This window comes from Salvelinus namaycush, chromosome 22, assembly GCF_016432855.1.
Source record: "Salvelinus namaycush isolate Seneca chromosome 22, SaNama_1.0, whole genome shotgun sequence".
Lineage (NCBI taxonomy): Eukaryota > Metazoa > Chordata > Actinopteri > Salmoniformes > Salmonidae > Salvelinus > Salvelinus namaycush.
In genome coordinates this window covers 1,289,408-1,304,259 of record NC_052328.1, presented here as the reverse complement: position 1 = coordinate 1,304,259, position 14,852 = coordinate 1,289,408, and the positions used below count along the sequence as shown (strand labels likewise).

The following is a 14,852-nucleotide window of genomic DNA, read 5'->3' as shown; positions in this document are numbered from 1 at the left end:
TACTATTACGATTATTACTACTGATACTACTAATACTAATACTACTATTACTACTATGACTACTACTACTGCTATTACTATTACGACTACTACTGATACGAATACTAATACCAATACTAATACTAATACTATTACTACTACTACTACTACTCAGAGTGTCAAACCAAACGGCATTAAAATAATCTGCACACTTACTGTCATGTTTCTGTTTGGAGTATTTGTTTTTATTTTCATGTAAATAAATAGACACCATGTCAATGCATTGCATCATGTTGTTTTGTTTCATTACAAAACAAAACAACATTCTGACCAGAACAGTGAACAAGAACCCATCCCAAAAATCAGACACCCTATTCCCTACATTGTGCACTACTTTTGACCAGAGCCCTATGGACCCTGAGCCCTGTGGACCCTGGTCACTATGGACCCTGGTCACTATGGAGCCTGAGCCCTATGGACCCTGAGCCCTATAGACCCTGGTCACTATGGACCCTGAGCCCTATAGACCCTGGTCACTATGGACCCTGAGCCCTATAGACCCTGGTCACTGTGGACCCTGGTCAATATGGACCCTGAGCCCTATAGACACTGGTCACTATGGACCCTGAGCCCTATAGACCTTGGTCACTATGAACCCTGGTCACTATAGACCCTGGTCACTATGAACCCTGGTCACTATGGACCCTGAGCCCTATGGACCCTGGTCACTATGGACCCTGAGCCCTATAGACCTTGGTCACTATGAACCCTGGTCACTATAGACCCTGGTCACTATGAACCCTGGTCACTATGGACCCTGAGCCCTATGGACCCTGGTCACTATGGACCCTGAGCCCTATGTACCCTGAGCCCTATGGACCCTGAGCCCTATGGACCCTGGTCACTATGGACCCTGGTCACTATGGACCCTGGTCAAAAGCAGTGCACTAGAAAAGGGAGCCATTTGTGAAGCAGACCAATAATCCCCTTAGCTGAAGCTGTGGTTTGGCCTGTCCTGGCTGGGCAGGGTGACGGCAGGTAGACTGTACTAGGGCCTTAGGTACAGTGTGATGCATCTTAGAGAAGGAGTACAGATCTAGGATCAGGTCTCCCCCTGGCCATGTAATCATATTCATTGTGATCTAAAAGGCTAAACTGATCCTAGAACAGCTCTCCTCCTCTGAGACACACAGCCAAAAGCCACGTAAAATTTTTTTTGGTATGTGTTGCCCCAAACGTGGAATCGAACCGACAATTCTGGGACACATGTTGCAAGCACCATGCTCTACCACCTGATCCACACAGACAGGACCAGTGTTTGGCTCTGTGTCTTACCTACAGAGTAGCTCTGTGTCACAGAGACACTGGGGCCCAGGTTCTGGTTACTGCTGGAGGACAGGCTGGGTTTGACCTCGCCGTCCAGGCCAGGATTCAGGGAGGACAGGGAGTGGGAGTGGGAGTACTCGTTAGCCTGCAAAAAGACACGTTCATCATTACACAACCATATAAATGAAAACGAAAAGGCCCCACCTCTCCCTGCTGTGGGCTTTATTCCACCAATGTTTCATCTAAAGAGCCTTCATTAATCAGGGTTACACAAAAACACAAAATTAGCTACCAAAACCATATAGAGTCAAATACTGTCTCTCCGTGAATCTTAGGGTGTCTATTTTTGGGTGTGTGTGTGTGTATGTGCGTGTAAGTGTGTGCATGCATATTTGTGTGTGTGTGTGTGTGTGTGTGTGTGTGTGTGTGTGTGTGTGTGTGTGTGTGTGTGTGTGTGTGTGTGTGTGTGTGTGTGTGTGTGTGTGAGTTCACTATTTTCAAGCTGCAGCAGCGAGGGTGGGAGTTCAAGCATATCATGAATGTATTTTGGTTTTGTCTGAGAGGAAGTGGGGATCTAGAAAAGCCAAATGAAAAGCCAAGCCGTCATCTGGTCCTTTGTGCTTGACTGCAGCCAGGAGTCCTGATCAGCCAAGGGAGAAAACAGCTCTGCTTGGTTACCACGCCACTGTCCCTAATGGTACCCTATTCCCTATTACAGCACACTGCTTTGGACCAGAAGTAGCGCACTGCACAGGGTATAAGATTACATTTGGGATGCACACAGACACTCCACGTGGCCCTGGTTCAAACAGGACACTATTCACCTTTTGGCTTTTTACAATTTAGAATTAAAAAATGTTTTAAAAAAAGCTTCTCCACAACCCTTTAACGTTTCATTGGTTCATCATCAGTGACTATAAACAGGTTGTCATATACTGTAAGTTACATTGTTCCGTGTTACCATATACAAAATGAATATCAAATTGAAAGAAATAAAACAAATTCTCCATTCTATTTATATATGTTTTATCATAGTGAGAAAATGACTTCATTTTATATCGACCATGATGTATTTTCTATGTATTTAGTTTGGACTACAATACATTACTATAGAGACACTTTGTATACCCACAGAAAGGATTTCCTTTGTACGGTGGTGGATAGTTTGAGACGGTCATGGCAGATGTTAGTGTGTGTTTTATAATGAGATCAGACTTCCGGAGACTGTGTGTTGACAATGTTTGTCCCCCCCAAAAAATCCCAGTGTGTGTCTGAGTGGCTCGCTGGGCTGCGGTCCCAAAGGGGACGCCTGTGAGCCTGTGACCCCACTCTTGTCTGCTTCTATCCCAGATAAACTCTAATTGTCTGCTACAACTGTTCACGGAGACAATGTCGCGGATGTTTTCCTCTATTCTTCAAGGCTTTAGACGTCAAACAGGCGTTTTATCATGCAGATAAAGGACGGGCTCGAAGACGGGGGAGATGGAGGAAAAACAAAACAAAAGAAAAGATAGATTTGAAAAGGATGACCAAATGGCTAGCAGAAGTGTGGGAGGGGTGAATCTATTTAGTTCTGCATCTCCAGAATGGTGTTTTTAATGGCCTTCCAACCAGCACCCAGACCCCGGCTAATAGGGACACATTGACCAATGAGGAGAAAGGGGAACAACGACAAGTGAAAGAGAGATCCATGAAAGGAGAAAATCCTCTGATTAATACTATATTCAATTAAAACAGATTTTTCTGTTCCCGTCACATCTTTTCCATTATTGTTCTACTGGCCTCTCTTCCATTATTGTTCTACTGGCCTCTTGTCCATTATTGTTCTACTGGCCTCTTTTTCCATTATTGTTCTACTGGCCTCTTTTCCATTATTGTTCTACTGGCCTCTTTTCCATTATTGTTCTACTGGCCTCTCTTCCATTATTGTTCTACTGGCCTCTTTTCCATTATTGTTCTACTGGCCTCTTTTCCATTATTGTTCTACTGGCCTCTTTTCCATTATTGTTCTACTGGCCTCTCTTCCATTATTGTTCTACTGGCCTCTTTTCCATTATTGTTCTACTGGCCTCTCTTCCATTATTGTTCTACTGGCCTCTTTTCCATTATTGTTCTACTGGCCTCTTTTCCATTATTGTTCTACTGGCCTCTGTTCCATTATTGTTCTACTGGCTTCTTTTCCATTATTGTTCTACTGGCCTCTTTTCCATTATTGTTCTACTGGCCTCTTTTCCATTATTGTTCTACTGGCCTCGTTTCCATTATTGTTCTACTGGCCTCTTTTTATTTTGAGCCCCGCCTCTTTTCCCTCTCTTCTTCTTCTTTAATACTCTCTCTGAAGCTCTCTGTGATTGCAAGTCATTTCCAATTCGTTTTGGTATTGATCTTCCAGTAGAAATCAGTTTGGTAATTAGCTCCAAATTAGGCTCTCTTCTGGAGGTGAGTCCTGTCCTACTGATTTATTACCTACGTAATTTGCCGCGATCGGAGAGAAATTAAAATGAACTCAATTAGGCCCATTGCTTTAGCTTCTTTTATGGGTCCCCCCTTAAAGACTTGTAGTTTTCTACGGGTACAAATGAATAGTCTCTTGTTGTTTAATAGTCTAATGAAAGTAAATAAAGGTTATCCATTGTAATAAGCCTAAGAGAGGTTTTAATAAGAAGAAAGGTAGTATGTCAACGTATAAGGGTCTAGTGATTGTGGTTTCTTTTGGGTGGGGGCGGGGTGGTGGTTACAGAAGGGGTCTTCATTTGGTAAATGAGGATGGATAGATGGTGGGTGTTTGTGGCGTTGACATCAAAAGCAAGACGCATTAGAATATCCTATATATACACCCAGGTGTGTGGAAACAAATCCAGAAAGCCCCTTTGCTATGTTTACAATTTATAAAAACATTTCCATGATAAATCTGACAACTGAAAGCGGCTTCATACACTGTTTCAATAATAACATTTTTGAAGAATGACACAGAATTATAACAGAAATAACAGGAGAAACACAGAGTCAAATAACACAACAGCAAAAAATAGAGAAAAATAGAGATATTGATTAATTGCATGTTGCCTTTCTGTTATTCTCAATTATAGGGGATCCAAAGAATGTGGTGTTTTTTCATCCCAAGATCGATACGACGTGGGAGTTTTCCCTGAAATCCCTACAGCATTTTACATGCTGTTTTCTAATACACTGGAATGACTGTTTTACCAGCCTATACATTTGTGGGCATTTTATTTTGAGAGCTGCGTGGAGCAGGTATATATATATAGCTCAGATGGCGTGCTCCTTCGGGGCCCTCTGGGCCAAATAAATAACATAGCAGAATCTCTCAGCACAAAAAGTACATAGCGATATGTTGAGTTTCAGAGAAAACTACGTTTGGAGCAGCAACAACAATTATACAATAAAGAAACAGAAAAGCAGCAACAACAATATGATGGTTGTACAGCTGGAGGAAACTTGGATGGAATGGAAGGGGTGACGTGGTGCAATACAGGTGTATTTGATGGTGTTGATGGTGACAAACAACAAGACGTAACTAACCTGTTCTGGTTTGATGTGATCCGAGGTTGGGAAGACGTCGGGGTACGACGGGCGTTCAAAGACCCGGTCCAAAGCTTCCAGCTGCTGCTGAGTGAAAGCATCGGCCCGCAGGTGCTTCCGTAAACTGTCCACACTAACCTGAGAATCAGTGTTTGGGCCAGACCCATCTGAACCATCTACAAGAAGAGAGAGCAACAACACTAGAGTCTAATCAGGAAGCCCCTGGAAGGTAGGAAGCTGGCTGACTGAAGCCCCTGTAAGATAGGAAGCTGGCTGTCACTGAAGTCCCTGTAAGGTAGGAAGCTGGCTGTCACAGAAGCCCCTGTAAGGTAGGAAGCTGGCTGTCACTGAAGCCCCTGTAAGTTAGGAAGCTGGCTGACTGAAGCCCCTGTAAGATAGGAAGCTGGCTGTCACTGAAGCCCCTGTAAGGTAGGAAGCTGGCTGTCACTGAAGTCCCTGTAAGGTAGGAAGCTGGCTGTCACTGAAATCCCTGTAAGATAGGAAGCTGGCTGACTGAAGCCCCTGTAAGGTAGGAAGCTGGCTGTCACTGAAGTCCCTGTAAGGTAGGAAGCTGGCTGTCACTGAAGTCCCTGTAAGGTAGGAAGCTGGCTGACTGAAGCCCCTGTAAGGTAGGAAGCTGGCTGTCACTGAAGTCCCTGTAAGGTAGGAAGCTGTCTGTCACTGAAGTCCCTGTAAGGTAGGAAGCTGGCTGTCACTGAAGTCCTTGTAAGGTAGGAAGCTGGCTGTCACTGAAGTCCCTGTAAGGTAGGAAGCTGGCTGTCACTGAAGTCCCTGTAAGGTAGGAAGCTGGCTGTCACTGAAGCCCCTGTAAGGTAGGAAGCTGGCTGTCACTGAAGTCCCTGTAAGGTAGGAAGCTGGCTGTCACTGAAGTCCCTGTAAGGTAGGAAGCTGGCTGTCACTGAAGTCCCTGTAAGGTAGGAAGCTGGCTGTCACTGAAGCCCCTGTAAGGTAGGAAGCTGGCTGTCACTGAAGCCCCTGTAAGGTAGGAAGCTGTCTGAAGCCCCTGTGGCTTTTTGTTTATATCATTACTGTGTGTTACTGGTAACTTTGGATAAGAGTACTCAGTGCTTGAGTTGGGCCTCAAATGTTCCATCACCTCTTATAGAATATTGTCTCTAAAATATTATGACTACCAGCACACGCAAGTAAGTGTTTTACTGTACTGTTTACATGTGTGCACAACCACTGTATCCTGTACCGTTTACATGTGTGCACAACCACTGTATCCTGTACCGTTTACATGTGTGCACAACCACTGTATCCTGTACCGTTTACATGTGTGTACAACCACTGTATCCTGTACCGTTTACATGTGTGCACAACCACTGTATCCTGTACCGTTTACATGTGTGTACAACCACTGTATCCTGTACCGTTTACACCCACTGTATAATTTGTACCTGATGAATAAATGTTGATTTGATTTGACCTACATATAAAACATGCTGGCACAAAAAATGAGTCCAAGCATCTATTTGAGTCCACTTTAAGCACTACTGATATATTAAATCATACAGAGCAGATTCAGTCAGGGTAGATTCAGTCAGGGTAGATTCAGTCAGGGTTGATTCAGTCAGGGTAGATTCAGTCAGTGTAGATTCAGTCAGGGTTGATTCAGTCAGGGTTGATTCAGTCAGGGTAGATTCAGTCAGGGCAGATTCAGTCAGTGTTGATTCAGTCAGGGTAGATTTTAAACAGGTCATATTAATGCTGCTAGCGGTGAGCCACTGAGTGCAGTGTTTCTTCACAGACAGACAGTAGAGGAAACTACCACTACCACACACAGTATTAGCCAGCATCATGATGTGAAAGCCCCTGTGGTAATTGATGGATTACCATCAGTGCAAATATATACTTGTTGTAGTGGTGGAGCCCATGTATTTTAATGAACGCTGAAGCTACAGTACTGCAGTGGCTTTTTCATTCCATGTTCATTCCAGGCTCCAGGGGTTTCCCTCCTTCTCTCCTTCCTCAATTTCCCTTTTCCACAGTTTAATACTGCTTTCATTTTCAGTAGAGTGGCAGAGTAGCAGTGTTTCATTTGGGTAGCTAACACCGCTGTGACCGCAGACAGACACGACAGACAGAGGAAGAGAGAGAGAAAGAGAGAGAGAGAGAGAGAGAGAGATGCTGTGAATGAATAAAATGGTACAGTCTAGTTCAATCATCTCCCAGTCCCAGGATGCCGTTCTCCAAACAGAGGGAGAGGGATGCCTTAGCTTTTCCCTTTGGCGCTTCCCTGTGATGCTTTAAAGCCCCACTTTTACAGCCCTCCAGACCCCTCCCTTCCCATCCCAGGCTGCAGCGACTCTGGCTACTGCCTCTCAGTCTCCAGCCTCCTCCTCCGTGGATCTCTAGAAAGGCCTTCAGCCCCCTTACAAATCTGTCATTCTAAATTTGCGGCAGATTATGTTCTCTGGTTGGTCCTGGAGGGAACGGCGGAGATATATGATATGCAAGGAGGGACCCTATTGATTGCCTGCCTGGTCTGGTGGCAAGAGGGAGCCGAAATGAACTTGAAATGAACATCATGCCTCAACTCAATGTGCGTATAATACTCTACTTAATCCCACATTTTTCTCTGCCATGGAATTCAATTGATCAATCATGTCTCTCCTGATAGTACCATTTGGAAGGGTTATTGCCATTCCATTCTGCCTCTTGACCTTTTCTCACTGGGGCCAGAGGATGAACCTGCACTCCCAAGAAGAGCAAAACGCATCAAGGGGATATATAAGAGACCCTGGGGAGTCGGGGGTGTGTGTGTGTGTGTGTGTGTGTGTGTGTGTGTGTGTGTGTGTGTGTGTGTGTGTGTGTGTGTGTGTGTGTGTGTGTGTGTGTGTGTGTGTGTGCGTGCGTGTGTGTGTGCGCGTGCGTGCGCGTGTGTGTGTCGTGATTGGGGGAGAGGAGAAGGGTCTGTGTGTGCATGTATGTATGTGTGTGTGTGTGTGTGTATATCTGTGTGAATGTGTGTGTGTGTGTGTGTGTGTGTTTGTATATCTCTGTGCATGCGTGTGTGTGTGTGTGTGTGTGTGTGTGTGTGTGTGTGTGTGTGTGTGTCGTGATTGGGGGAGGGGAGGGGGGTCTGTGCATGTGGTGAATAAGTAACTGCCATTTGCTGCCCAACATACTACAATAATTCTATATCCTCAAACAAATTATTTCGATAACTAATAATTAAAAAAAACATTAAAATAGCTATTTATGAGAAAAAAATACCTATTATGGTATATGTATTTCATTTTACATTTTACATTTTACATGTTTCTTTATTCATAATTTTCTAAATCTTTCTATTTTCATAGTGTGATCGGTTGGGATGTGTTGCAATATGCAATCACAGGAGAACATAAATCACTTCTACTCTACACTGTTCAGCTATTTTCTTCTGATTTTCAGTATAGATAAATCTAATCACATCTTTGATCTGGCATTATTTCTGGACAGCTCCACAGGGGGCCTCAGCCTCTCGTAGCTCCGCTGAACGGTTGGCGCTTTATCAACCTCAACTGTTCCCTTCGGTCCTCGGAAGCAAATAGACTCATTAATTACTTTCCATCTGCTAGGCCAGAGTACATACCATGATCAATACCCGCACATTAGTCATTCACCACAGAGGAATACACTTCCCATACACAAGATAAACCACCCGCAGGTCAACCTACAGTACATGGGCTGTGGTTCCTACTCAAACCACCCCCCAGGTTAACCTGTTGTTCCCACTCAAACCATCCCCCAGGTTAACCTGTTGTTCCCACTCAAACCATCCCCCAGGTTAACCTGTTGTTCCTACTCAAACCATCCCCAGGTTAACCTGTGGTTCCTACTCAAACCATCCCCAGGTTAACCTGTGGTTCCTACTCAAACCATCCCCCAGGTTAACCTGTTGTTCCCACTCAAACCATCCCCCAGGTTAACCTGTTGTTCCCACTCAAACCATCCCCCAGGTTAACCTGTTGTTCCCACTCAAACCATCCCCAGGTTAACCTGTTGTTCCCACTCAAACCATCCCCCAGGTTAACCTGTTGTTCCTACTCAAACCATCCCCCAGGTTAACCTGTTGTTCCCACTCAAACCATCCCCAGGTTAACCTGTTGTTCCTACTCAAACCATCCCCCAGGTTAACCTGTTGTTCCCACTCAAACCATCCCCCAGGTTAACCTGTTGTTCCCACTCAAACCATCCCCCAGGTTAACCTGTTGTTCCTACTCAAACCATCCCCCAGGTTAACCTGTTGTTCCCGCTCAAACCATCCCCCAGGTTACCCTGTTGTTCCCACTCAAACCATCCCCCAGGTTAACCTGTTGTTCCCACTCAAACCATCCCCCAGGTTAACCTGTTGTTCCCACTCAAACCATCCCCCAGGTTAACCTGTTGTTCCCACTCAAGTTAGGGTGAAATAACCATTTAAACATTTAAGACACCCACCTCAATATTGCCTCCTTGTAATATTCATAATCCTATGACTAGTGTAAAAACCCCTCACTCTGATGCCCAGTACATCTATGTAAAACCCCCTCACTCTAATGCCCAGTACATCTATGTAAAAACCCTCACTCTAATGCCCAGTACATATATGGTAAAACCCTCACTCTAATGCCCAGTACATCTATGTAAAAACCCTCACTCTAATGCCCAGTACATCTATGTAAAACCCCCTCACTCTAATGCCCAGTACATCTATGTAAAAACCCTCACTCTAATGCCCAGTACATCTATGTAAAAACCCTCACTCTAATGCCCAGTACATCTATGGTAAAACCCTCACTCTAATGCCCAGTACATCTATGGTAAAACCCTCACTCTAATGCCCAGTACATCTATGTAAAAAAAACTCACTCTAATTTATTTCACCTTTATTTAACCAGGTAGGCTAGTTGATCAAGTTCTCATTTACAACTGCGACCTGGCCAAGATAAAGCAAAGCAGTGCGACACAAATAACAACACAGAGTTACACATGGAACAAACAAACATACAGTCAATAACACAATAGAAAAATGTACAGTGTGTGCAAATGAGGTAAGATAAGGGAGGTAAAGCAATAAATAGGCCATAGTGGCAAAATAATTACAATTTAGCAATTTAAACCCTGGAGTGATAGATGTGCAGAAGATGAATGTGCAAGTAGAGATACTGGGGTGCAATGGAGCAAAATAAATCAATACAGTATGGGGATGAGGTAGTTGGATGTGCTGTTTACAGATGGGCTATGTACAGGTGCAGTGATCTGTGAGCTGCTCTGACAGCTGGTGCTCAAAGTTAGTGAGGGAGATATGAGTCTCCAGCTTCAGTGATTTTTGCAATTCGTTCCAGTCATTGGCAGCAGAGAACTGGTTGGAAAGGCGGCCAAAGGACGAATTGGCTTTGGGGGTGACCAATGACATATACCTGCTGGAGCGCGTGCCCAGCACAATGCCCAGTACATCTCTGTAAAAACCGGTGGCCCAAAATGCACCTTATTCCCTATATAATGCACTCATTTTGACCAGGGCCCTATGGCTTGACTGTCTCACTCATGTCTGCTGGAATAGGTTGTTCTAGCTGGTGGTAAGGAGACCCCTCAGTCTAGCCTGGCTAAACCAGACTGAATGTTAAACTCAATGGTGAGCTCAGCATTCAGTCTAGTTTTTACCAGGCTAGTTTTGACTAGAGGTATTCTGTTTCATCCTGATGACATTTAGAAGTTAATTCAACCATCACAATTACATTTCTTAAAGGTACATAGGAAATATTTTTTGATGTATCTAAAAAACAATATTACAGCCATTTTTTTTTTACTGAGTATCATAGCCACCCAGCAATGTAATTCAACACGTATACCAAATGTCATATTTCTACTGAATCCACCGTAAGACATCATATCCTACAAGTATACCGTACCAAATAACATATTGTAAGATATACGGTACATGTTTTTGGGGGGGCGTGTTTCCCATTCCGTGCTGGCTGTTATGTAGTCTACAGTTACCATCGTCTTGTTTGTTCATCATTTGGAATGGAGGCTAGCTGTAATATCTGATACTGACGTATACTAAATAACATTTGCTAAGATATATTGTATATGTTTTGGGGACCATTTTCCATACCATTTTAGCTATTAATTATGTCGTAGCATTAGCCGGTAAACCTGGAAATCATAATGGCTTTGTTTACATGTTAGTCATTTAGCAGACGCTCTTATCCAGAGCGACTTACAGTAGTGAGTGCTTACATTTTCATACTGGTCCCCAGTGGGAATTGAACCCACAACCCTGGCGTTGCAAGTACCACGCTCTACCAACTGGTCTCTGTTTCTCCACATCCTCCCCAGTGATGCTAATAACTTATGTTGTTATGTCATAGTAGATCATGTCTTTGTTTGTTGGTGCGTCTCCTTATCCTCCACAGTGATGGTGTCTGTGTTATTGATCAGTGAGTGACAGGCTTGAGTGTATTCATCTTGACATGGCTGGGTATTAACACTCCGGTAACGAGGGAGCAGAGGACTCCAGACTCTATCAGATCACATCACTAGTTCTATAAAAACAGACTCCTCTCCGCGGGCTCGCCACCCCAAGGTCATGACCCCTAGCAGGGGGTTGAGCCGACGTAATTCTGTCTCTGCCTGGAGTCAGAGAGAGAGAGAGACCGTCTGCCTTACTACACTGACTACCTGTCTGCCAAACACGTCAGAACAAAAACACTAGAAACATCAGCTTTGAGAAGGAAGCTAACGTCTTCTGGCTATGACGGTGATTATACAATAGGCACGAACGGCTCGTGAAGAATTGACCAAAGCAACGGCGTCAAAATATAAGCTGGTAATTGTTATAGTATCTTATTCCTGGTAGAAATTCAACCTGTGTTCAGTCTGTGTTTACCCCTGAGTGGAGGCACAGGGAGGTGAAACGGCACCGTAGGGTCACGAAGGCCCCTCTTTTCTGAATAGGCTTTTTTGCCTTTCTGTTGTTCCTTGTTGGAACAACATTTAATTACCTATACGTTAGCTAGTGATTCCCTTTCCCAAGCATTGCATTAACATTCGGTTTGTTTTTGTAATATCACTCCCTCATCTACAACTAGCTTCAATTTACACCCTGAATTAAATCCAATTAACACTAATTTCAAATTAAATTGTAAGCTTTGACACACACATTTTTCAATTGAACGTTTTGGTTAATGCAACGTTAACCAAATCAAATATTACAACATTTAGTGTACATATGCTCCTCATAGCCTTTCTTTAATATATCTTTAATATATCGTTCTACTTACACAGATATGTGTAACTAAGACAATTCTCTCACTATACATCCTGCTGGTCTCAGAAAGACAACTCCATGTCGTCTGAACGGTGATTGTCTTCATTTGACATTTTGAGTCATTTAGCAGACGATCTCATCCATAGCGACATTACGATCAACGACGGTAGGTCCAACTACAGGCGGTGTACAATGACGGTGTACAGTGACGGTGTACAGTGACGGTGTACAGTGACGGTGTACAGGAAGGCCCTGACACCACTCTTCATTGATCTGTTCCTGGGTATTAATTAAGCAGGTTTTTTCATTGATTTAGCACATTACAGTTCAGTGTGTTACCGCCTGTCTCTCAGACTTGACGTTGTTGAACTGAGATCCTCTGTTGATCCAGCCTTCTCCCTGGGGTGCATCCCTAATGACACCCTATCCCCTATATAAATGCCCTATGGGCCCTGGTCACAAGTAGTGCCGTGTAGAAGGAATGTGGTGCCATTTGGAGCACGGTCCCTTTCTCACCCAAACAGATGGTGATGCTGACAGAACACTGATGTGAACAGGATTCATGGCCTAGTGCTCCATCATTCATCTGTCCCTGTCTCGGTCTCTGTCTCTGTCTGTCTCGCTGTCTCTGTCTCTTTCTCTGTCTGTCTCGCTGTCTCTTTCTCTGTCTTTCTCTCTCTCTCTCTCTCTGTCTCCTGTCTTTCTCTCCCCCTCTCCCCCTCTCCCCCTCTGTCTGTCTGTCTCCCCCTCTGTCTCCCCCTCTGTCTCCCCCTCTGTCTCCCCCTCTGTCTGTCTCCCCCTCTGTCTCCCCCTCTGTCTGTCTCCCCCTCTGTCTCCCCCTCTGTCTGTCTGTCTGTCTGTCTGTCTGTCTGTCTGTCTGTCTGTCTGTCTGTCTGTCTGTCTGTCTGTCTGTCTGTCTGTCTGTCTGTCTGTCTGTCTGTCTGTCTGTCTGTCTGTCTGTCTGTCTGTCTGTCTGTCTGTCTGTCTGTCTGTCTGTCTGTCCGTCTACCTTTGTGTAAAATGATGATCTTCTTATTGTGGAATTTCTCTTTTATATTATTCTCACGTACAAAAGCATCAGACAATGCAGAAATATTTTTTGAAAGTGATTGAACTGAAGAAAACCCATAATGGTAGATATGATTGTCCATATTGTGGGTCGTATTTGAATAGCGATGTGAAATGCTTTCAAAAGACTGGACACACTTGGTGAGATATCATTCTCTTCATTGGCCATTAGCTAGATACCGTATCCTCAAGAAACCTCTCAGCTGTATCTGTCCAGGTGATTTCAGCTAAATCACCCGATAGAATGGGTGTCAGCAACCCGTTGTACGTAACGGTTAGTCAGTATCTTAATAATGTACCTTAATTCAACAATCTCTATTTCCACCACAGTATGCTAATATATCTCTGCTAACGTTGCATCCATTCTAGAACGTTCTAACACTATGGTACAGTACATATAGTGACAAAACAATCACCAAACGAAAGCCGTTCCCTATCGGTCCAAAGCATTTTGTCTATTCCACAGGCTGCAATACAAATTCCTTCTTGGCAATAATTCCTACAGTCATTGAACAGAATATTTCAGACCCTTGAGCTATTTCCTTTGTCTTTTCCAGTAGCCAGCCCATCGGAGGGGAATGGGGATACGGGTGGAGGGTTGGACGGGTTGGGGGGGGTTGGGGTGTGGAGGGGAGAGAGGAGACGGAGACTAGGATGTTAATTTGTGAGGTAATAGCTTTTCTCTGCAGAATTGCAAATTCTCATATATACGGACAGCAGACAGGACATCCATGGTCACCAACGACACGATGGGTACCTCCCAAAGGGAGTCCTATTCCCTATATAGTGCACTACAAGGCCCTCGTCAAAAGTACTGCACTATAAAGGGAATAGGGTGCCCTTTAGTACACAGCTCATCTCCAGAGGTCCTCTCTCTCTCTCCTCTCTCTCTCCTCTCCTCTCTCTCTCCTCTCCCCTCTCGCTCCTCTCTCTCTCCTCTCCACGCTCTGTCCTGGCTGGCAACAATAGCTGCCAAGTGTAACATGCTACTTTTAATTTGCAATAACACATGACAAAGCCAGATTAATGGCTCTTATGACACGAGTGTCCCTGGCGCCGGTCTTCTCCAGGACCCGGTGTACATAACGCGTGTCACACTACATTATCTCAACATCGCTCTAGTAATGGGGGGACCTGCTTTCTTTAAAGGGCCCTCACTGCGGAGTTGGAACTTAGGAGCTGTCTGACTGGTGCACCTTGGCACAGAGCCACAGTACAGCCAAGGTTCTGGACCTCTACACACCACCGTCCGTCCGTTTTACTGCATGAGCCGCTTACTTTGAACTTGTTATTATTGTTATTTACCCTAGCTACCAAGTTAGTTTTTAATCAAGTTCGTTTTTCACTGTTTGATAAAGACTGTTTGTCTTCTATAAATGTTCCTATGTGCAGAGGTAAAATTGTACACAGGAGTTATCCTTTCTACAATGAGGTCAACTCTGGGGGCTAATTGTCTGCACCACCAATGAGAGAAACATGGTGGTGTGTGAGTTAACATTCCCTCTCTAGAAAGAGTTTGTGCCGTGACCAGACAGTAATAATCAGGCTTAGCAAGTTAAACAGGGCTCAGCTCATAGAAGGCTAAAGACTGGACTGGACTATGGGGACATATAATCCAATGCATTAACTAATACCGCCAACACAGTAGCATACCTCAACATATACAGCATCA

The 14,852-nt window shown here is 44.3% G+C and overlaps 1 protein-coding gene across 3 annotated transcripts in view; it reads right to left on the bottom strand.

Annotated features, from left to right (window-relative positions):
• Window positions 1–14,852, bottom strand: part of LOC120017875 (paired box protein Pax-2a) — a 67,960-nt gene that overhangs the window by 34,610 nt on the left and 18,498 nt on the right. For all 3 annotated transcript variants that reach the window (XM_038960833.1, XM_038960831.1, XM_038960832.1), the window contains 2 exons: window positions 4,849–5,024; window positions 1,315–1,450 (listed from right to left, as the gene is read on the bottom strand). In XM_038960833.1, the coding sequence (XP_038816761.1) occupies window positions 1,315–1,450; window positions 4,849–5,024 (312 nt within the window). The remainder of the gene's footprint in view (window positions 1–1,314; window positions 1,451–4,848; window positions 5,025–14,852) is intronic.